General features: G+C 39.9%; 1 protein-coding gene and 1 long non-coding RNA gene across 4 annotated transcripts in view; one reads left to right on the forward strand and one right to left on the reverse strand.

Annotated features, from left to right (window-relative positions):
* Nucleotides 1-3,059: 3,059 nt before the first annotated feature.
* On the reverse strand, nt 3,060-3,867 carry LOC118601654. The gene is made up of 2 exons (XR_004950459.1): nt 3,771-3,867; nt 3,060-3,475 (listed from the first exon to the last, which is right to left on the reverse strand). It is a non-coding gene; the product is annotated as an uncharacterized LOC118601654 (long non-coding RNA).
* An 89-nt stretch (nt 3,868-3,956) lies between these two features.
* Nucleotides 3,957-22,696, forward strand: part of TSEN2 (tRNA splicing endonuclease subunit 2) — a 36,605-nt gene continuing 17,865 nt past the window's right edge. For 2 of the 3 annotated variants that reach the window (XM_016162719.2, XM_036219327.1), the window contains exons 1-5: nt 3,957-4,039; nt 8,989-9,195; nt 10,581-10,662; nt 16,245-16,281; nt 21,704-22,226. In XM_016162719.2, the coding sequence (XP_016018205.2) occupies nt 9,007-9,195; nt 10,581-10,662; nt 16,245-16,281; nt 21,704-22,226 (831 nt within the window). In that variant the 5' untranslated portion in view covers nt 3,957-4,039; nt 8,989-9,006. Of the gene's footprint in view, nt 4,040-4,073; nt 4,905-8,988; nt 9,196-10,580; nt 10,663-16,244; nt 16,282-21,703; nt 22,227-22,696 lie in introns of those variants that run through there. The other variant, XM_036219326.1, reaches the window with a different exon arrangement.

Here is a 22,696-nt window from a genome sequence, read left to right on the forward strand (position 1 = left end):
TGTTCTGCATCTTGCCTTTATCACCAAACATTATGTTTTTTAAATCTATCCACATTGACATGTAATAAGAGCTAGTTCATTCCTTTTCATTTAGGCTGCACCATATTCCACTCTATGAATCTTTTACACCACATTTTATATATCCATATATAAAGGGGCAGTCATTTAGGTTGTTTATTTTAAATTACAAACCAACATGCTTTGATTTAAAAAAATCTTTGTATGTGCCTTGCGGGCATTTATGCCCAAATTTCTCTAGGAAATTTACCCAGAAGTCGAATGTGTTTGATTGTTAGTCACAAGGCAGAAGTAGATATACCTGGGATCCAGTCCCGGCTCTGATATTTTTACTCCCTGTGTGACCTTGGGCAAGTCATTTCAGTTCTCTGGGTGTTTTATTACCTATAAAATGGGTGTGTGCTAATCCCTAACTCACTGCATTGGCTATTTCTAAAAAGTACCAGGAATTGTAAATGGTGGGAGTCCAGTAGCTCTCATCATCCATGCCATAGGTTTTTCAAGCAACCAAAGTAAGATCTCAAGGCACTGTCCAACCCTTTGCACGAGGGACCTGGAGCCCAGCAGAGCAATACCTTGAGGCTTGCCCAGCCCTCCTCTTACTACATGGTATCACCTCTTTCCCCTGCCTAGGCTGCTGTCAGCTGGGTAAATAATTGAGCAAATGCACCCTTCTGCATCTCTGTAAAATAGAATAAAAGCAGCTACCTCGAAGGGCTGTCATAAGACTTAAAGCTAGATCACATATGCAGGGCACTTGTTAAAACTGTCCGCCCTTTCCAACTCACCCTGGATACTTTCCCCTTGAAAGCTGTAAAACTATCTGAAGTTCCTTCTCACCAGCATGGTGAAGTTTCTGATTTGATTTTGGTTCCACAGCTCTAGGATTTTATGTTGCGGATGCTGCGAGTAAACACAGGCTGTGCAAGGACCCTGTGTTTGTTTTCCGCCCCGGAAAGCTGCATCAGCGGGAGGCTGGGTCGCTTAAATTTGCTAAAATGTCTCCATCTAGTGGACTCTCTGAAACACTGCAGGGGTTGGCCCTATCTGGGAAAAACAATGGGGTGACAGCTGGGGCCGCCCTGCCCTGCTCACAAACTCGAGTGGCTCCCCATTGTCTACGGGGCAAAGTCCAAATGCCAAGCCTGGTATTCAAGCGCCGGCCCAATCGGGCCCCGCCCTGTCTTTAGGACCTTATCATCGGGTTCAACCTCCTGCCCCCGCCAGGCCCAGTTCCTCCCTGCTCCCGAACCTCAAAGCCCACACCTGCCTAGCACGTGGACCAGCCTTGTGCCTCAGACCTTACCTCCCTTCTCCTCTCCAGTTTTCTGAGGCTAACCCTCTTTCAAGGCTCAGCTGAAAGGTCACCTCTTCCTGGAAGCCTCCCCAACTCTTCAATCCATCCTGGTCTTCCCTGGCCTCCCATCAACGCTTGCTGCTGGTCATTTTTTGATTTGTATATTTAAAGCTGTGTTTTGTCAATGCATTGTTCTCCAGTATCCAGCATGATGAATTAAAATAAATGCAAGCCTGGTAGTCCCTTGATCTGGATCCTCGTCTGGCCTGCACTACTTCCTAGCTCTGAGAACTTGGGTGAAGGAGGGAACCTCAACTGTTAAATAGAAGTAAGAACACCTATTTCACTGGGCTGTGATGAAAATTAAATAAGATAGGATGCAAAGTGGCCAGCACATATTAACACCCAATAAATTGTCATTAAGGTGATCATATAAAATACAAGATACTACAAATAGTACATGTAGGTTCTGTGCACCATTTCACAGATAAATATTATTGTTCATTTTGTTAGATGTGCTAATGATATTGGGGATATATATATGCAGTTGGTCTTCATTATTGGAAGATTCAGCATTTGCAAATTCATCTACTGGCTAAATTTTCTTTGTAATGCCAAAATCAATACTCACAGTGCTTGGTCGTTTGCAGACATGCACATGCATAGGACGGAGAAGACTGTCTCCCAATTTGCATGTTCTCAGCTGACATCTTATTTCAGCTCTCATTCCACGAACAAGTTTACTTTTTTCAGTCTCTTTAGTGCCATGTTTTGCATTTTTGTGCTGTTGGTGATTTTGCTGTTTAAAATGGACCCAGGCAGAGTGTTGAAGAGCTAAGAAAGCTATGCTGTTTCTTACAGGGAAAACACATGTGTTAGATGAGCTTCATTCAGGTGTGAGTTAAAGTGCTGTTGGTCATGAGTTCGATGTTAATGAATCAATAGTAGATATTAAATAAAGTGTCTTTAAACAGAGACACACATAAAACAAGGTTACATATTGATTGATGAAAATGTTGTGGCCAGACTGGCAAGAGCCTAACCCTATATTTTCCCCAGGAGTAATGGTTCAGTATTCACTAATTCAGTGTTCATGGTGACTCTATAGAACTGCTGGAATAATGAGAATCAAATTTATATGTGTATGTATGCGTGCATATATATATATGCACGCATACATACATATACATATGCATATACGTGTGTGCACATATGTATATATGTATGTGTATGTAATAAAATTTAAACATTAGATATATACTGAAATATTGAGTGAAATTATATGTATGGGATTGCTTTAAAATATTCCAGCAGTGGGATAAAGATGTGTATATGGAGAGTGTAAAAGAAACAAGTTACCAAAGGCTGAAGATTGTAGAAGTGATGATTTATTAGATAATTCTTTCTACTTCGTGTATGTTTGAAAATGACCATAACAAATGTTTAAAGTACATGAGGAGAAAATCTTGGGGGAAGAGTATCATATTAAGTAACTTCCATTCTGGATTCTCTGTTGGGACAAGGGCTCCAGATGATGCTTCCTGAGATTCCATTAGGGGGGAATCCCAAGTCCCTGAGTGTGGAGCACCTCACTGAGGTCCAGGACAGCTTCTATTCTCAGACTTGCTCGGCTACCTCTGGCAACTCACAGAGCCTCTGAATCTTTTTTCTTATCAGTTAGATATAAAGTTGAACTGGACAACCTCTGAGTTCCCTTTCATTGTTAAAATCCTCTAATTCTAAAACCAGTATCCCCTAAATTGGCATATTCTGGTGCATTACAGGCTCTCCCCAGCTCTCTCTTCCCTGTCTAATCTACCCTGATACCACTCTTCTGTGAATCTTGCCAGAGTTCTCCCTTTTTTGCAACACTAACAGGAAGCTATTCTGATTTTGGTTTATCTAAAGTCTGAACTCTTTAGCTGAGTAGTTAATGCCCATGGTGTCTTAAGCTCTTTCTGCCAAGGGCTCATAGAACAGTTAAAGAGGACCAGGAAACAGAGAACACAGAGGAAAGTCACCCAAGCCTGCCTGGGGAAGCAAGAGGATATCTCCTAGAGGAAGAGATATCTGAACTGAGACCTAAAGGGTGACCAGGAATTACTGCTGCGAACAGTGGGGAAGGATGTTCCAGGCACAGGCAACAGTAGGTTCCAAGACCTGGAGACAAGAGAAAGTTGAGAAAGATACAGATTTCAAAGCCCATCACACCTAGTCCCACCCTTCCCTATCAATCACCTTCCCCAACTGTCCAGCATGTGTAGTATGTGTGCTGGGGACCCTGGAATTCATATCTGGGAAGGTATACATTGGACTCCCTACCGGCCTATTTTTAAAATAATCAGGTCAGGAGAAACTTTTACACTTTCCAACACTCTTTTGCTCATGTCTCATAATCCTGACGACTCATTTTTCAGCAGAAGGAAGTGAGGCTCAGAAAGGTTAAGTCACTCACTCAAGACCAGCTGTCTGTATCATACTGATGAGTACGGGAAAGAGGGCCTGCTACCTCACCCATACACTCCGCGAGGGTCCAGCAGGACGCAATGAACACCCGCCATCAGGCTGTGCGCAGGCGCGCTCCGCAAAGACTCGGCGGGAGCGCCCTCGGCCTCTGCGGCTGCGCATTTGTCCGGCTTTACGGCTGCACTGCTTGACGGCAGCGGTGTCCGTCCGCACCGGCCGGCGTTGCCGGGTAACGGCGAGCGCGTGAGGCTGAATAAGGTAAGGACCCTGGACCAGGAGCCGGCGGCCTCCTTGGGCGCTGAGCCCTGTGGCCCTCAGCACACTGGGCAGGGGCGGGGTTCCACAGGAGGACACGTGGGACGAGAGTGAAAAGGGCCCAGAGACTTCACCCAGGTTGCACAGCCGGACGTGACTGGGTCGGGACGAGGAGCTAGGCTTCCCAGTTCGGCCAGAATTAGCCCCTCTCCCCGTTCTCAGTACTTCTCTTTCCTCATTCTTTCTGGAAACATTGATACCACGTCCAGGGCTGGGGAAGTCGACGTGCATCTGACTCCATCTCTGCCCGAGAGGTTGCTGGGGGCGGGGGATGGTGAGGGACACCCAAGGAAATCAGCAGGTGGTTAAGACAGTTAGGAATTTGGCCCTTAACACTTTTTTGGTTTGTGGGGCGTCATTTATTGAGGTTGCAGCTACTGTCTGGCTAGCAGTTCCTCGTGGTAGGCCCAGTACTAGGCGCCTACGCACAATTACCCATTTAATCCTCTTAACAGCCTTCAAATATTTATCATTTTTTTAAAAAGCTGAATTGGCGCCTTGTCCCCTTTATCCCTACCTCCCCCAGCCCAGGAGGTAAGCAGTCGGCGTTTCAAACGTTTTTAATTGAGAGAAGGTGAACTTTGCTGGGTGAGAGGTTTTAACCAGGCTTGTTTGGCAAGATGAACCCAGAGAACTGGAAAATTAAAATGTAGCTACCTCCCCCCTCTTTGCTTTGCTTTGCTTTGGAATAAACATTTATCGAGCACCTAACAGGTGTTAGCTTATCTGCTCAAAGAAATAAGAAAGAACAAGCCCTGCTTTGGAGAGAAAAGTAAACATACTTAACACTGCCAGCCCCTGGAGTCAGGTAATGCCCAGGTTTTGGAAAGGAAAAATAACCTCTTAGAGGTACATAGCACTCAGTCCCTCTGAGTCCCTTGCCTCATCTGTAGAATGGGAATAGTAAAGTACTTAACTCAGGGGTCTATTGGGATTGTGTGTTTTTGAATAGGCTGCGTGTTGAAATTACCTGGGTCCCAGAATTTCTGATGTAGTTGCTCATGTGGCCTGGGCATTGGGAGATGTCAGTTTTCCTCAGGTAATTCTAAGGGCAGCCAAGCTTGAGAGCCACTGTTACATGCCACCCTGGGTTAATTTTCATAATCTTTTTCACTTGTCATAATCTGCACTGGTTTCAAGTCTAAACAAGCTTTCACATCCCAACCCTCCTGACTGGCCTGTTCCATCTCTGTGTGCTTCCGACATTGGTCTTCTAGGCCAGTCTTCTTACCATGCCTTGTCACCCTACCTTACTAACCTCTTATTATCCTTCGCAATGGGGCTTTGTGCAAATGACTTGCCTTCCCTCTTTAAGCTCTGTTTCCTTGTCTGTGAAGTGAGGATAGTAGTATTGGCCTGTGTAGCATATGGCACAGTCATTGCCTACCTAGAATGTTGTATCTACCGATCATGATTACCTTTTCTAATGTTACATCCCACATTTGACATCATGCTGTTCTATCATGGCACTAAAGAAACATGTCTTAAATGAATATTGCAGTTTTGGAGAGTAGTGAATTCAGTGCTTTCTCCTTTGCTTTGCCTTTCAAGTTCAGCACGAGACAAATCTTCCACAAAACTATGAAACGAGAGGTCGTCTGGTTTGTCCTATTGAATTTTTTAAATAATAGCTTTATCAAGAGATTGTTCCCATACCATAAAGTTCACCCTTGTAAAATGTACAATTCAGTGATTTTAGTCTGTCTATGGTTATACAACCATCACTGCAATCTAATTTTAAACATTTTCATCACCCTTGAAATAAACCCCATAACTATTAACTCCCTATTTCACCTTCTGCCAGCACCTGGAAATCACTACTCTACTTCTTGACTCTTATGGATTTGCCTATTCTGGACATTTCATATTAATGGTCTTACATAATGTGTCATCTTTTATGACTAGCTTTCACTTAACACCTTCAAGGTTCATGCACATCGTAGCATGTATCAGTTCTTCATTCTTTTATTATTACTGATAATATTCCATTATATGGATATACCATACTTTGTCAATCCATTCATCTCTTGATGGAAATTTGGGGTTCTTTTAGCTATTACTAATAATACTGCTGTAAACATTCATGTACAGATTTTTTCCATGAACATGTTTTCAGTTTTCTTGTATCTATACCTAGGAGTGGAATTCCCAGATCATATGGTTACTCTGTGGTTAACATTTGAGTAATCTCCAGACTGTTTTTTAGTCTTTTTTGATTTGAAGAGGAAGAAACTGGGCTCAGAGCTTAAGTGGGTTATAAAGGTCAAACAGTAGTAATGGTAGCTTTGAATATGTGGAAGGCTTCCTATGAGCCACATTCTTGATGTTCATGTTGTCACATGGGCACAGGTCACAGTAGTACCAGATTTTGAGATTTTTGTGAAAAAGTGTTGTGTAACAGGAGCCCCTATATCATATACACTTGGGTCGGAGTACAGAGTTCTTGCCATCAAGTGTCATAGCTCATTCTTGCTTTTTTTAGAGTATAACAGCAGTCTGAAAGGGAAAATACTATACAAACCAGACAAATTAAAATATTTTAATTTTTGCTTGTTTGAGAGAATTTAATTGTAAGTTCTTGAAATTAGCCATTAAACATTTTCTCTTTTTTACAAATTCCAAATGTGTATGCAAATCAAATACTAACCAGGGGTTGAGTTATAAAAGTGTAAATATCATAAAAGTCTGAATCATTCCTGAAATCTCAAGAAAGTTCCTCATTGGAGATCAACATCCTGCCTCAAAAAAAGCCAGCACAGCATTGTTTAAGTTTAGAATAAACTGGTGTTTTCGTCAATTGAATACTAAATGCAATAGTTGGCTTGAGTCCAGGGATAAATTGACAAGTGAAAATTTAGTTAAAATGCTCTTGGAAGAAAATCTCTTAATTTCCCATTAACAACCAGTATACATGTTTTATTATGAATGCTATACAGCAGTGTGTATGTGTGTGTATATATATATGCACACAAATACATACATACATACATACCATACATACATACATACATACATAATGTGTACAGTCATGCTCATTATGTGATTCCATTAAGGGATCTTATGTAGAAATTAGATTATTCTAGTGTTTTGATGCGTGGGATACTTTGGCACTTCTATGAAGGTTCCAACTTGCTGATTCTTATTTTCCAGTTATCTTTGTAACTAATTTATCAATTTCTCTAACTCTTCCTTGGTCTATGTTTTTCTTTGTCCTCATTTAATTCCTCGGCTTTGAAACGGTAAAGATGTCATCACACATTGGACAAAGCTTTTAATTTCTTTTGAACGGTCATGGACACTTAAAGCCACTCACCTTCCTTCTTTAGCTTTGGCTACCTTCATTAGCTGTGTCAGGCTTGATTGCTTCCATTGCCCAGTGGGATGCTGGTACTGAGTGTAGGATGTGCCTAAATAATCAGTCCTACTTTTTTTCTTGTGAGGGTTTGGAGCCATGTAGCTCAAACGTGTGTTTAACTCTACTATATCTGGTATCTACAAGCACCATATACACTCTCAGTTTAAATCGAGACCAGAACCAGGACAGAGGGAGCAGCAGATTTATGTCTCCCATCTCATTCCAGGGTGTCTGCTTGTTGTGTAGAGTGGCTGGCCCAATCTCTTGCATTGTTTACATTTTTTCCCGTCTGCGTATGGTTGAGTTTTCTTAAGTTAAATGCATCTACTGTGGCTCTATATCTTTATCGCACTGTACACTCAACTTTACTTCCTTCCTTTAGCTGTTACTGAATTGCAGCCTTTTGCATGTTAGATGTTTGTTTTGTCTCCTCAGGCCAAATGTAAGGCCTGAAAGGGAGAAGTAGTGACTTCAATTTCCTTTACTCCCTCTCAGTGCTGGGTGCACAGTAATTAATTCCACAAGTCTCTGTAACCCTTCAGCTTTTAACTCTGAGAAATAGTGAGCCTTCAGACAAAAGGGGAGAGATGCTACCTGTGTTTGCCACAGGACGCAGAGTGAAGAACATGGGCTTTAATGTTCAACAGACCTGGTATTGTCCAGTGCCCCACTCTCCAGAACCTTTCACAAAATCTCTGGGGTGTTGATAGTGCTCACCCCATAACTATAATTACAGAAAATGCATGCATAGCTCTCAGTATGTGCTAGATACTCTTATGGGTCTTATAACTAACTATAAGATGGGGAGACCAGTGCATGGAGAAATTAAGTAACTTTTGCCCACAATCACACAGCTGGGAATCAGCTTCACTGATTCCCATCCCGGCACTCTGACTTTATAGTTCCTACTCTTAGCTACTCACATTTAGAGGTACGTAATAGACTCTTAAATGAAAACTGCTGCTGTCATTGTTCTTATTATTTATCAACTTACCCTAAAAATTAGAAGATGATTGACATAATGTGTAGAATGTATTTGAAGGTCCTTTTTATGGAAAATGAAGTTCTCACTGAATTTAATTATTTGAGGACAGGGTCTCTTTTGGTTTTATCTTTATATCCCCAGCATCTCTAATTATTAGGAGCCCTGGTAGGTACTCAGTAAATGTCTGTTGGCTAAAAGAATGGAAGTAATCCTAATAGGCAGAAATCCTAATGTGCTTACTATCAAGAGACTTTTGCATTGCATTGTGACTTGGAGCATGTCACTAGGCCTCAGTCTTATCAGGTATAGTTAGGAATATGTCACGACTTCTTGGGTATGTGGGAATTAATTGAGATATTCTAGGTGAATGAGATTTGTGCCGCTCTTACACAATATTCTCAGTACTCCGTGCCTTTTAGTTCACTGCTTTATAAATATTTAATTTTCCCACAGACCACAAAGTTTTCTGAGCGTAGGTATAAATATACTTGCATTTTTGATCAGTGTAGTTATTAATGGACTATTTCTTTCTTTTCATTATACTCTTTAAAGAACAATTATGCTTGAAAAATGGCGGAAGCAGTTTTCCATGCCCCGAAGAGGAAAAGAAGAGTGTATGAGAATTATGAATCTCCATTTCCTATCCCTTTTGGTCAGAACGGTGGTCCCGAGAAAGACTTCAAAATATTCCGTGCTGAACTGATAAACAACAGTGTGATTGTGAGGAACACAGAAAATATTGAGCAGCTGTATGGAAAAGTAAGTACAGGTGGCCTTGGCATGCTACTTCCTGCAAGCCCTGTGCCAACTATCCTTTCTTCTGCTCCCCATCCACCCCCAGAGACAAATTATGAATGACCCATATTTTTTTCTTGCTATTTGGTCCCTTGGAGGAACACTACTATTTGACTCAGGTTCCTTGAAGCCATATATCATGAGGATAACTCCCAACCCTGAACCCACATTTCATCAATGAAATAGGGTCAGTACATTGACCTTTCTTGTCTTTCAATTATAAAAGCAGCGTATGTTCATTATAAATAAAGTGAGGCTTCAATATGTACTCTGGTGCCTTATCTGCTCTTGTCCTAGTTGGGGACCTCTTTTAACATGAAGACAACTTCTAGTTTTTGCTATTTTCCATCAGTAAAAGGTTTGGGTTGGGAATGGTAGCTTGCTTCCCCCCTCTCTCTGCTCCTCACAGCCAATTCATCACTAGGGGTATTTTATAAACAGCTTTATTGAGGTATAATTTACGGCCATAAAATTCACCTATTATAATTGTACAATTCAGTGATTGTAGTAAATTCATCGAGTTATGCGACCACTGCCACAATCCTGTTTTAGAGCACTCACATCAGCACAGAAGTTCCCTCATGCCCGTTGCACTTAATCCCTGCTTCCACTCCTGGCCCAAGACACCCACTGATCAATCCACTTCCTGTCTCTATAAATGTGCCTTCTCTAGACATTTCATATAAAATATATAGGTCGTAGCCACCTTTCCAAAGTGGGGTACAGTGGGTGGCATTGATCCTGGTGAGATAGGGTCTAGGCCAAGGGCAGTCTCTCCACATTCTCAATACATAAAATTAAGCAAGAAGTTTTATAACATGCTATGCACATTTATTCTAATTGTTAAATCTAGGTGAAGGGTAAAGAGTTTCATTTTATTACTCTCAAATTTCTATGGGATTAATATTTTATAATTTTAAGAAATGAGAGGGAAAATTTATGTTGTTTTTGGAATCAGCAGGAGGAGAAGAATACTTCAATTCTAGATATAAAAGAATTCAAGAGCTTTTTGTACATGGTAGACTTGGCTCCTGTTTTTAGGCACACTGCTCCTGACCCACATGTGAAGAAGAAACCCTGCCTCTGCCTGCCCCATTGCCTTCAGCTTACCAGACCTGACCGAAATTGTTATGAGACAAATGAGGTTTACTAAAAACTTACTAGCACTCTTCAAATAATCTGAGAGATAAAATGCTAAGATCCTCATTAGTAATCATTAGATAATCAGAGGAAAGATGTAAAGCTGTGAAATGTGGAATAAATCTTTTGTTAATTGAAATAGTTATTATCTTGCCACTAAAAACTTAATAACTAAAGGCGAACTAACCTTATTTTCTTTTTCCTGGAAGGGTTATTTTGGAAAAGGTATCCTGTCTAGAAGCCGTCCAAACTTCACAATTTCAGATCCTAAACTGGTTGCTAAATGGAAAGGTAAACTTGTGCATCATTTACTTCTTTTGGAAAATTATTATTATCTTTCATTTTTGATCTTCCATCTCAGATTATATAGTAAAATTCTAGAGGAGAAGTAACATGCACATTGACAATTTTACTGCTAAAAATATTAACTAGAATAATTCTAATTAAGGTGAAAGGACTCTTATAATTGGTGAAAATGTGTTTTATTTAATTTCTGGGATTAATCAAAAGTGTTTATTCAGGCTTTTCTGGTGTTAAGCACTGCCCACCAGAGTACTATATATGTGGAAGGTACTAGTAATTAAGTACCTGCTCACCTGTATGCAAAATGAGTTTTAGTTCTAGAATTTAAATTTATAATAATAGCCATCACATTGATGTATTTGTTAAAACATACTAATGTGGGTAGTTCTTACTTGCTGGTCCTCATTGTAATTACATAACCAATACCAGCAGGTGAAAACATAATTAGAAAGAATTTTTAAAAACATTTTATTGTAAGAAAAAAATTAAAACTGTACTGAGATACCATTCCAGCAATTGGCAAAAAATCCAAAAGTTGGCCCATTGGTGAGGCCCTGAGAAATACTCATGCATTTCTGGTGGGAGTGCAAGTGATACAGTCGTTACAGAGGGGAATTCAGCAATATCTACCAAAATTATATGTACATTTACTTCTCTTCCCCATTCTCTCCTCCTAACCTCTGGTAACCTTAATATGCTTTCTTTGTCTGTGAATTTGCCCATTCTAGATATTTCATATAAGAGGAAACATACATTATGATGACTTTGGTGTCTTTTCAGTTAAGATAATGCTTTCAAGTTTCATCCATGTCAGAACTTCATCCTGAATATTTTATTGTATGAATATACCATGTTTTGTTTATTCATCCAAAGATGGACATTTGGGTGGTTTACACTTTTTGGCTATCATGAATAGTGCTGCTGTGAACATTCATGTACAAGTTTTTGTGTGGACATGTGTTTTTATTTCTCTTTGGTATATATACCTAGGAAGAGACATGCTGGATCATATGATAATTCTATTTTAATTTTTTGAAGAACTGTCAAAATGTTTTTCAAAACACCTAAACTGTTTTACATTCCCTTCAGCAATGCCCCAGCATTCCAATTTCTCCACATCCTTATCAACACTTGTTTTCTGTTTTTGTTTTTGGTAATAGCCATCCTAATGAGTGTGAAACATTAAAAGCATTTAATTTTACTGAAGTCCAGTTTATATATTTTTTCTTTTGTTACATGTACTTTTGCTGTCATATTTAGGAAGCCATTGCCAAATCCAAGTTCAGGCATATTTTCCCCTATGTTTTCTTGTAAGAGTTTTATAGTTTCAGTTCTTAAATTTAGGTCTTTGATCCAATTTGAGTTCATTTTTGTGTATGATACAAAGTAAGGGTCCAGCTTTCTTGTTTTGTCTGTGGATATCTAGTTGCCCCAGTGTATGTATTTACTTTTAACTCAGCAATTTCACTTCTAGGAATTTAGCTAAAGACAAAATGACAAAAATATGAAAAGAAATACCACAAGGCTATGCATTTCAACACTATTTCTAATATTAAAAGACTGGAAAAACCAAAGTGTCCGTAAGGAAGGGACTGGTTGAATAAATTTTCATGCATTCATATAATGGAGTACTGTAGAACTGAGATAAGAATGAGAGGTCACTAGAATATATTTTTAAGTGAAGAAAGCAAGGTAAAGGAAAGTCTGCATAGTGTGCTATGGCTTATTTAAAAGAGGAGAGTATAAATATAACTGAGCCATAGGAAGGATAATATTTTTAATACCTATCAGGGAGGGATGGAACAAGATGGAATGAGAGATGAGATTTTATAGATTTGACTTTGGAACCTTGTAAATGTATTACATGATTACAAAACAAGTTAAGTTTTTTAAAGTAGTTCTTAAAAAAAAATAGATCTTATATATCAAGTCGGTGATATAGCCACAATGGGGGAACTATTTTGAGTGACTTTAAAACGTGCTAATTTGATAGTTTAATACTGATGGGATAAACTTTGTGTCAGTTACCTCTTGTTTAACAAACTACTCCAAATTTCAGAGGCTTTCAACGGCAACTAAATTGTTCACTGGTCTGTAGGTTTGCTGGGTAGATCTGATCTTGGCTGGATGTGCTCATCCGTATGGTTTTGGATCCACTGGCTGCTCTAATGGATCAAGTTGAGCTCAGTAGTATCTAGTTGACTGATGGTTGGCTATCAGCTGGTCTAGCATGGCTTCAACTGGCATGAGGCCATGCGTGTCATCCATGTGTGTCATCCTCCAGCAGGCTAGCCAAGGCATGTTCTCATGGTAATGGTGGAAGTACTTTTCAGACCTCTGCTTGCATCATGTTTGCTAATATTCCATTGGCCCAGAGACAAAGCGTTTAGCAAATGGAAGATCTGAAGAACTGGGGCAGTCAACTTGCCATATACTCTGAAGAAAGAGTGAGCTACAAAAGAAGCTTTACATTGTTTTCAGCAATTATTTGATGGGTGGTAGTATTGTTACTGTTATGCTGAGACTGTGGTATGTGTGTGTGTGTATGTGTGTGTGTGTGTGTGTGTGTCATTTTATAATAAAGCAAATGAGTATATTGGTGTGGTTGAGAGCAGCCAGGATTTTTTACATGAAATATCTTATAGCAGGAAGCAAAGAAGCTATCAAAAACTACTAATCTTGTTTCAAAAGAGGCTTCCACTGGTTGTGGAAACATTTGAGCATCAACATGAATAATTCTACAATTTACTTTGAAATCCATTCATTCACAATAATAGCCAAAAATACTTGAATACTTTAGTTCATTCTGATACATGCCAGATGAAATTCATTGCTCACCCGTGGAAGAGTCCTCATTTTGAAAACTGGTAAACGTGAACTGGTTCTAGGGGTAACCAAACAGTGAGGGGTTTCTCTTTATAAAAGAATCCTGCTAATAAATAAAGAAAGAATAATAGAATTCGAGTATCACCATTTTGTAACTTCTAATGAATCTATGTATTGATCAACAATGGTACTGGTGACATAAAAGAGCCAACAAGACATTTTGTGTCTTCTAATAGAAACACACTGCATCACCTATAAAGTAGGCTTTCCAAAAAATTGAGGCTATATCTGATCAAGCTTCTAGTTCCACCAATTCACAGGAGACACAGGGAACAGAGGAACATGTTAAGCCAGTGCTGCGCAAAGTACTGAAGTGAAGCAAAATAAGACCTTTGCACCAGAACAGAAATAAATCCCATTCTATTTAGCTACAGCTAGTTAACTATTTACCTACAGCTTCCTTCTCCATGAAAATCTGACTGTGAGAACAAGGTGAGCTGAACTAAGCAGTGTGCTTGGTGAGACACAAGACCTTCATCTCTTCTTGGACCAGCGGGTCTGTGACTGCCTTTGTTTGAGTAGCACTGTGTTAACATCACAACAGGGATGCGATCATCCACAGCCAGACTGGGAGAAGTTCTACAAGACAGAGGACCCATTTCTTCAACAAATGAGTTTCAAAGAAAAAAAAAGTCACGGCAGGGAAACCTATATGTTAGAATCAACTTAAGATACATCGAGCAGTTGCAGTATATGGGCATTATTTGGCTTTTGAGTCAGACTTTCCGAAAAAGAAAAAAGCTTTGAGGCAATACATAGATTTTGGATAATGATAAGGAATTAATATCAATTTTTAAAAGCATGATAGTAGTACTTTTTAAAGTCATTATAGAAATACATATTGAACTATTTCGAGGTGAAATGATATGATAGAAAGCATCTGTTTCAAAATAATCTGGGGATCGAGAATAGGCAGAAAAGCAGATGAAGCAAGATTGTGCATGAGTTAATTCTTAAAGCTGGGTAATGGGAACATAGGAATTTATTAAGCTTTTCACTCTTTTTTTCCTTTTTATATATTTTAAACATTTTTCATTGTTAAGTTTTTAAAAAGAGAAAGTAGAGCAAGTAGTATAATGACCTGCCTATACCATCGCCCAACTTTGGTAGTTACCAATATTTGGCCAAAAATGTATAATCTTAACAATTGAGAATCTTTTCCCGATTTGTGTTGTAACTAATTTTGAAATGGTGATAGAAATTTGAAGGAAGTGAATTTATGCCAAGGAAACAAATTAAGATTGTAGACTGCTCTAAAGAACAAAATCTCAACTGTCCATTTTAAGAGTTTCTTCAGAAACTGGCTTTAGCCTCATCTTCCACCCTCCCCTCTATCCACTCACTTGTTGGCACTGGCCACCTGGAGTCCTTGCCATTTCATGAACCTGCACCAAGTATTCGTTGTCTCAGGCTTTGTGCAATGCTTTCCTTGCCTGTTTCTCCCCTCCTCCCAGCCTACTCAGTGAATTCTTTTTCATTCTTTAGAGCCCGGCTCAATTATTTTTTCTCCTTTGTGTTTTTTCCTAACCCTTCCAGGTAAAGTTAACCAGACCCTTTATAATACTTACTTGGTCATATATCAGCTTGGGTTAGAATCAGTCATTTCTGCTCTGTATCCCCAACTAGACTGTGAGCATCTCAGGAAAGGAGATTTGCTTTATTCTGTATTTTTAGTACTTGGCACATGGAAGACTATCAGTAAAACTTACTAAATTGTTGTTTGTTGTAAAATTACCAGAGGATGGAGGTCATAACACTGAGAAAACTGACAAATTCCTAATGGAGTAAGAGTCTGTGAACTCACTTTCATAGGGTTTTAAAGCTGAACATCATATATTTCAAGCCTTTAATGCAGCGATCCCCAACCTTTTTGGCATCAGGGACCAGTGTTCCTATGAGAATCAAATGCCCGATGATCTGAGGTAGAGCTGAGGCAGTGATGCTAGTGCTGGGAAGCAGCTGCAAATACAGATGAAGCTTCACTCTCCCACCATTCACATCCTGGTGTGCAGCCCGATTCCTAACAGGCCACGGGCCAATACTTGTCCGTGTCCTGGAAGTTGGGGACCCCTGCTCGAATGCACTGGAGAAAAGGCCAGATTTGGGGAAGGAGAAATAACTTGCCTCAAGGCAGAGTCAAGGAGGACTAGAACTAAAACCCAATAAACATTTTAGGTGAAAAGAGTCTCCCAGCCAGATGCCCAGAGCTAGTAGAGACCAGAATTCCCAAATCCTCACACCCAAAACTAACACCACCATGAAATCTAACAACCCTTTCTATAGGTACAACTTTCACTGAAGATGCTTTATTGAATATGGAGGAGTGGGAGTAAAGTGTGTAACTTTCGGGCCTCTGTATTCTCATCTAAAAGTAGTAGGCATAAGCATTCAGAGGTGGCAGAGAGGATTCCTCTTCCATGCCATCGCCATCTAGCTATAGTGTTGAGTGAAGAATTCTTAGGTCACATCTGAGCCCAGCAAGATCACTGTGATTGGTCAGGTGCACCTGCAGGGAATGATGGAATATAAAGCGTATATTTGCCATTGTTAGTTGGACAGAATTAGTCAACCCTCTAGGTGTATAATTTTGTGAATCTTGAGATTCTGTCTCTGTTTTACATTTTCTGTGTTTTTCTCCTTAAGGACAATTTGTCTGAACTAATAAAATTTCTTTGTTGTTACAGATATGAAGACAGACATGCCTATAATCACATCAAAGAAGTAAGTCATGGTGAACTTTGGCCTTGATCAAAATTATGGTTTCAGTCAGATCTATTTTTATTTTTTTTTTACATTTTTTTAATTTTTTAATTATAGTTAGCATACAATATTCTGTTAGTTTCAGGTGTACATAGTGATTAGACATTTATATGACTTATGAAGTGATCATCCAATAAATGTAGTACCCATTTGACACCATACATAGTTATTACAATATCATTGACTGTATTTCTTATGCTATATGTTATGTCGCCATGACTATTTTGTAACTGTCAGTCTGTACTTCTAAACCCTTTAATCGTTTGCCCCAAGAATACTTGCACGTAGTACTTGCGGCTGCATTTACCCTGAGATGACTTGTGGATTACAGCCTTACCTCCAAAGTTTGTCACACAATATCTCACTTTTATTATTATTTTCATATTGCTCTAGTATATCAGTAGTGTTTGGAAACAAATGACATCATTCTATTTATAGCATTATGTTTTTAGTAGTGTTATTTAGTAGTGTTAATTCGCGATTGCTGAAAATGTCAAATCCTAGAAAACATAGCATTCCTACATGTGATGTTAACATTGTTCTGGAACAGTAGTTAGCCTAAGATTCATTTGATGAATCCTATTTATGTATACATTTCTGTTATATTAGGATTATAGACAAGTTCTGTTTAGAAATAACTCCACAAACAATTTTTATACTTTTTCACATTGAAAACCAATCAGATTCGCTTCAGCCTCAAAGAGCATGTTTATGTAAAATTAATGCTAGCAGCGAACTGCACTGTTTTTTTCTAAACAGGAAATGGGTTAATCCCTTCCCCCTTTTCACCCACCCTCCCCAATCCCTTCCCATTAGTCAACCATCAAATATTCTCTGCACCTATTAATTTGTTTCAAATCAGATCTAATTTTAGATAACCTTTTCTGATGTGGTAGTCATGACTTTTTTTGTAGTAGTAGTAGGCGTGTCCTTGAAAATTTAATGTGGATCAAATCATATTTGAAATGCACTAATTAAATTTATTTTTTAAAATAATCCTAACCCAAGTCCTTTGTCTCTTGAATTCCTTTCAAAATATGAACAGTGTATCTTTAAGAAGATGCTTAGATTTAGAACCACTCTCCTGTGGCATGTGGGCATAAACGACCCTGTGTGAGCATAAATCTGCCTCTTTCCTTGCTCTACAGTTGTAAGGTTAGAGAAAGAGGCTCTCAGAGGCTCTTCTTCATCCTCTCATACAGTCGTGACTCCTCTGGGTTCTTGTTTATGCTGTTTCCATTTCTCGGAACATTTCTCCCTAACCCCCCCTCCCCCGCCCCCGGCATGCACACTGCCTAGCGCTTCCTGCACATCCCACGCACAGCTTACTTGTCACACTGTCTTGGAGTTTCTCTCTTCACCACTCTTCCCTCAACTGAGTTGGGGTCATTCCTCGGGCTCTCAGAGAGTCTGCTTTGGCGCCCCTCACTGTGCTATTTGTTATACACCTAGATTTAGACTGTCAATTCTTGGAGAGCAGGGACCATGCCTGGTTTCTGTCTACATCCCCAACACTTAGTGGTCCCTTAGTAGGATTTTGTTGATTAAATGGTCATCTAAATCTTCATCATCTCTGAGGTACAGCTCTTCCTTCTAAAACTACTCAAGTCCACAGTGACTTTTCATCTTTTTTCTAGCACGTACTGGCAGAATCTGACAGCTCCTTTTTGGTTACATGCCCAATAACTCCATGGCCAGAGTGGCTGGGAGGCAGTGGCACCAAGAAGATCTTGATGGATGCTTTGGCTAAAACCCCAACCTAAGGAAAAGGGTAGGGGTTCTGGTCTGTGAGAGGGGCCTGCTAAGAACCTGGCAGAACCACCCCCACCGCACCCCATCCCAGGAGGGGCTGCCAGTATAGGCAGGTTGCTCCAACTGACACTAAGACTCAGAAATAGATCAGAAGCCCACCCCTCAGAACTGCATCCTGATCAGGCTGATAATAAAGATGACATGTTGTCATGCCAGTTTGAATGTGTAAGGTTCAGATGATAGAGATTGCCACCTACCTGAAGGTTATCCCTTTGTAAACTCTGCAACGTAACATTCCAAGAATTTTATTAACCCTTATATTAGTTCCTAGGGCTACCATAACAAAGTACCATAGACTCGTTGGCTTAAAAAGAATAGAAATTTGTTCTCACAGCTTTGGAGGCCAGAAATCCAAAATCAGGCTTCAGTAGAGCTGTGCTTCTCAGAAGGCTCTAGGGGAGGATCCTTCCATGCCTCAACTTAGCTTCTGGTGATCACTATCATGATCATCATAGCCAATGAGTACTGATTGCTCCAATAGTGCCAGTTACTGGTCTGTATACTTGTATCATCTCAGTTCATCTTCTCAAGAAACCTTTGAAGTAGGTATAGTCATTTCCATCCCATACATGGGAACCTGCAAATATCTTTTCCAAGATTACATGAGCTCAGACCAGGCTGGCCAGCTCCCGAGCCTGAGAGGAACTGACACATAATGAGAACAATAACATAGTTTTACATGCTGGCATTTCTTGAGTATGTTCCATGTGCTAGGTACTATGCTAATAACAGGTTTATGGAGTATTTCCTTAAATCTTTGCATCACCCCTATGAGGTAGTTCCCGTTATCTGTCTTTGATGGGAGAGGAAACTGAACCAGCAGAGTTTAAGTAACTTGCCCAAGGCCGGTACTTGAACCTAAGCAGACTGACTCAAAACCATTTTGCTGTGAACTTCCAGTGATAAATGGACATTAATCAATAAGATGGTGGAGAAGAGTATTCTGTGGAAATGGTGTGTTCAGGGCATAGAAACATGAGAAGCTGAGGTGTGTTCAGATGGTGCCATTCAGCATTCGCGCTGCCCTAAAATGGATCTGCTTTTCATCAGTCTCATTGCTATAATCAGAGCTGCCACCTTTCTCTTCTGCCACTCCCCCCTCCCCTTATGTTTTCTGACTTACTTTTCTCTTACCGTTTCTCTTGCCATTTCTCTAGCAGTCTTTGGGGTTAATTTCAGCAGGACTTGGCTTTTGAAGTCATTGCCAGCCAATGAGACGATACCTCCTCTGTGACTCATATGCCATATGTCATTTGTGTATCTGGCTGTTTTCATCACCAGTCTTACTCAGAGGCCTTCTTCTACATACTTTTGTAGCCAGTGTCTCATTTGAGCTTTCATAGATGAACAGCTGAGGTCAATATAAGGCAGGAATGCAGGCGTGATTCTGGCATTTGGCAGAAGAGCAGAAGGAGATGTAGAGGTGCTAAGTGGCTTAGCTGCGAATCACAGAGGAGCCAACTCTAGAACCCAGATGTGCTGCAGCACTTGTCCCCACATGGCTGCCCCTGCTCTCAAAGAGCAGTTAATTAAGATAGACATTTCCACTCATTAAAATATTATTTGCTTTTTTAATGTGATAGTCAAAATGTTTTTATTTCTCAAGTCTCCCTAAGAACCTCACAATAGATATAAATATAGTAATGTACAATAAATAAATATAGGAAATAAATATTTATTGAGCACTTACTGTGTCCTGAGCTCTTTGCATATCTTGTCTCTTTTAATCCTTGCAACAATCCGATGAGGTAGGTACAGTTAATCTCTGGTTTACAAAGGAAGAACTGAGCCCTTCGAGAAGACAGTATGTAGTTAGTACAAGAATAGCATGGAGTGAGGCTTTGAGCTCACATCTGCCTTAACTTCTCTTTTGCAAAGAGTAGAGCAATGACCTGTGTGCTCCTTCTCTCTCATTTCCAGATCTTCTGCTCAAAGGGGGAACTGTCGAACCTTTAATTCAGTGGTTCTCTCACATATTTTGAGTGAAGGAATTTGGTGAAAGTTGTGGATCCCTTTCCCAGAAAAATATACATTGACACAAAAATTCATGTTCAAATAAAGGAGATTCACAGACCTGTGAGGTCTATAGAGGCAGTGCTTTAGATAATATAAAGAGCATGTAAGGGTGGCCATACTTTTCATACAAGTGAAAAGACATCCTACTGTTACATGGGCAACTACATTTTTTACCCTGATTATAAAAAGTAACACATAATGTTATCCTTCTTAGGTAGTAGTACTGTTATCCCCATCTTATGGATGGGAAACTGGAGCACAGAGAAGGTATGCAATTGCCTCAATTACAAGTAACAGAGTCAGGGCTGAACATGAAATGTGCAATACCAAAGTCCATGCATGTAATCACTGCATCACCCTGCCTCTTTGGGTCTAGAGTAGCCTTGCCAGGTTTTCATCATGAAATCTAAGATACCATTCCCAATATATAGGAATCCATGCTCATCCCTACGTAGGCTAAACAGGGTGGAGAGCTTAGAGATTCTTTGATTAATTAGGATTAAGCAGCCACAGATCTCTTTTTTAAATACAACGGAAGCCAACTTCCTTGTTTAATCATTTGTGAGATGTAGCAGTTTATAAGCCATGACATACTCAGTCATCAATACACAGACAAAATACTCAAGGTGAAGAGTAAAATTACATCTGTCTTCCCACAAGCCACGTGTCTTCTTAGGTGCTTTTTAAACTAACTGCTATAGGTAGAGGCAAAAGTGCTTGAGTTTCACAATGTCTTCAAGCCTTCCACTGATCAGACTTCCCACATATGGGGGTGATTTCGCATCCCATGAATGCTTTTCAGCAATGTTGTTAGGTGTTGATACTTCTTCACCAGGGCAAAACCCTGTTGTCTTACCTTAACTTTGTGTACCCTGGGAAGTGTTCAGGGCTTGCCTTCAACTAAGCATGAAGTTTCTCATTAAAATATACTTGAAAAATTATTTTGGAAAAAAGAGCCACTTCCATTAGGATGCTTGGCTATATGTATATAGCCATAATCATTTCTTTCCATGTGCGGTGGAGACGTTAGGAGGTACTATGAACAAAATTTATTGAAATTTTCATTTTTGCTTTCCAGTACTAAACAAAGGCCCTTTATATTCTGAATGGAAAATACACACACACACACACACACACATATATTTGTATATATGAATATATATATGTATCTGAAAATGTGATATCTAAAATTGAAAATAATGCAGAACAACTCTTGACAAAGGATGGCCATTTTCTCTTTATAGTTACCTAAATCATTTGGTCCACCAATTTTAAATGGCATAAATTTTCATACTTTGTTAAACTGGGGTCAATTTTTTTTTCAAGCAAGTTAAATGAAGCTCTATTATAAAAACAAACAAAAAGTAATACGTGTGTTTTATAGAACAGCTAGAAAATGCAGATGAGTTTAAAGAACACATTTACTTATATAGCCCACCATTGAGAAAAACTGCTGTGAACATTTTGGCATACTACTTTTTGATCTTTTTTACATGCTTTCTTGTCTTTTAAATATTAAAATTCAAGTGTTACTAACAGTGTTTCTCTTTTGCAGGTATCAGCGCAGTGTAGAATGGGCCACACAGCTCTTGCGAAGACAGGGGCAAGATGAGAATACAGTGCATAAAATCCTTAAGGATTATACAAAACCACTTGAGCACCCTTGTATAAAAAGGAATGAAGAGGTTCAGTTGCATGACGAGCTGAACTCTGAAATGCTCTCCAAAATGGAAGGCACAGCAGATGGACAGAATCTTTCTGTGATGAACGGAGATGGGGAGAAGTCAGACAACATGGAGGATCCCAGCAATCAATCAGACTGCCGGCAGGAGAGCTTTGGGCATGACGCACAAACCATAGATGGCTTGGATGAACACATCGTAGAGGTCGCTGCATCTCTGCCCCAAGTCCATTGTGGCAGACAAAATGTTCTGCCCCAGTGTGGTGGTCAGCCTGAGAATAGCAGTCAACGAGCAGGTCTCATCTGTGCTGGAGAGAGAGGGCCTGATGATGAATATGTGCTGGTGGAGGAAGTCGTGGGTGATGTGAACGAAAGGGAAGATGCCCCAAATGAGGAAGTAAGTAGAAGAAAATACATCATTTCCTCCAAAGCCATCATCTGTTTCTGGCCCATAGGAGATTTTGGCTAATTGGATATCCTTTACTTGGAACTGGTAGCAGGCCCATATTAAACATCCAGGGTATTCGAGAGGTGGTCAGGACACCACACTGCAGATACTTCGAGGGAACCAGCAGGCACTGGGTCCTGCCCCGGTGGCTTAATAGTTGTGAGGGCTATTTTAACTAAAACCTTAAAGTTTGTGAATAACTTAACCTTAAAAAATGTATAAATTAAAGCAAGTCCAATAATCCCCTTGTTTGGAAGAAAAAGAAATGCAGTGGTGATTGCACAGTCTTGAGCGTAGCGGTGGGCTTAGGCCTCGAGTGTGGACATCAGCCATCACAAGAGAAGCAGTGGGAAGCAGATTAACAGCCACTTCATTAAGGGGCGCACTGTCAGAGAGAGTTGCCCTGGAATTATCTGTAA

The sequence above is a fragment of the Rousettus aegyptiacus genome, unplaced genomic scaffold (assembly GCF_014176215.1).
Source record: "Rousettus aegyptiacus isolate mRouAeg1 unplaced genomic scaffold, mRouAeg1.p scaffold_m13_p_4, whole genome shotgun sequence".
Lineage (NCBI taxonomy): Eukaryota > Metazoa > Chordata > Mammalia > Chiroptera > Pteropodidae > Rousettus > Rousettus aegyptiacus.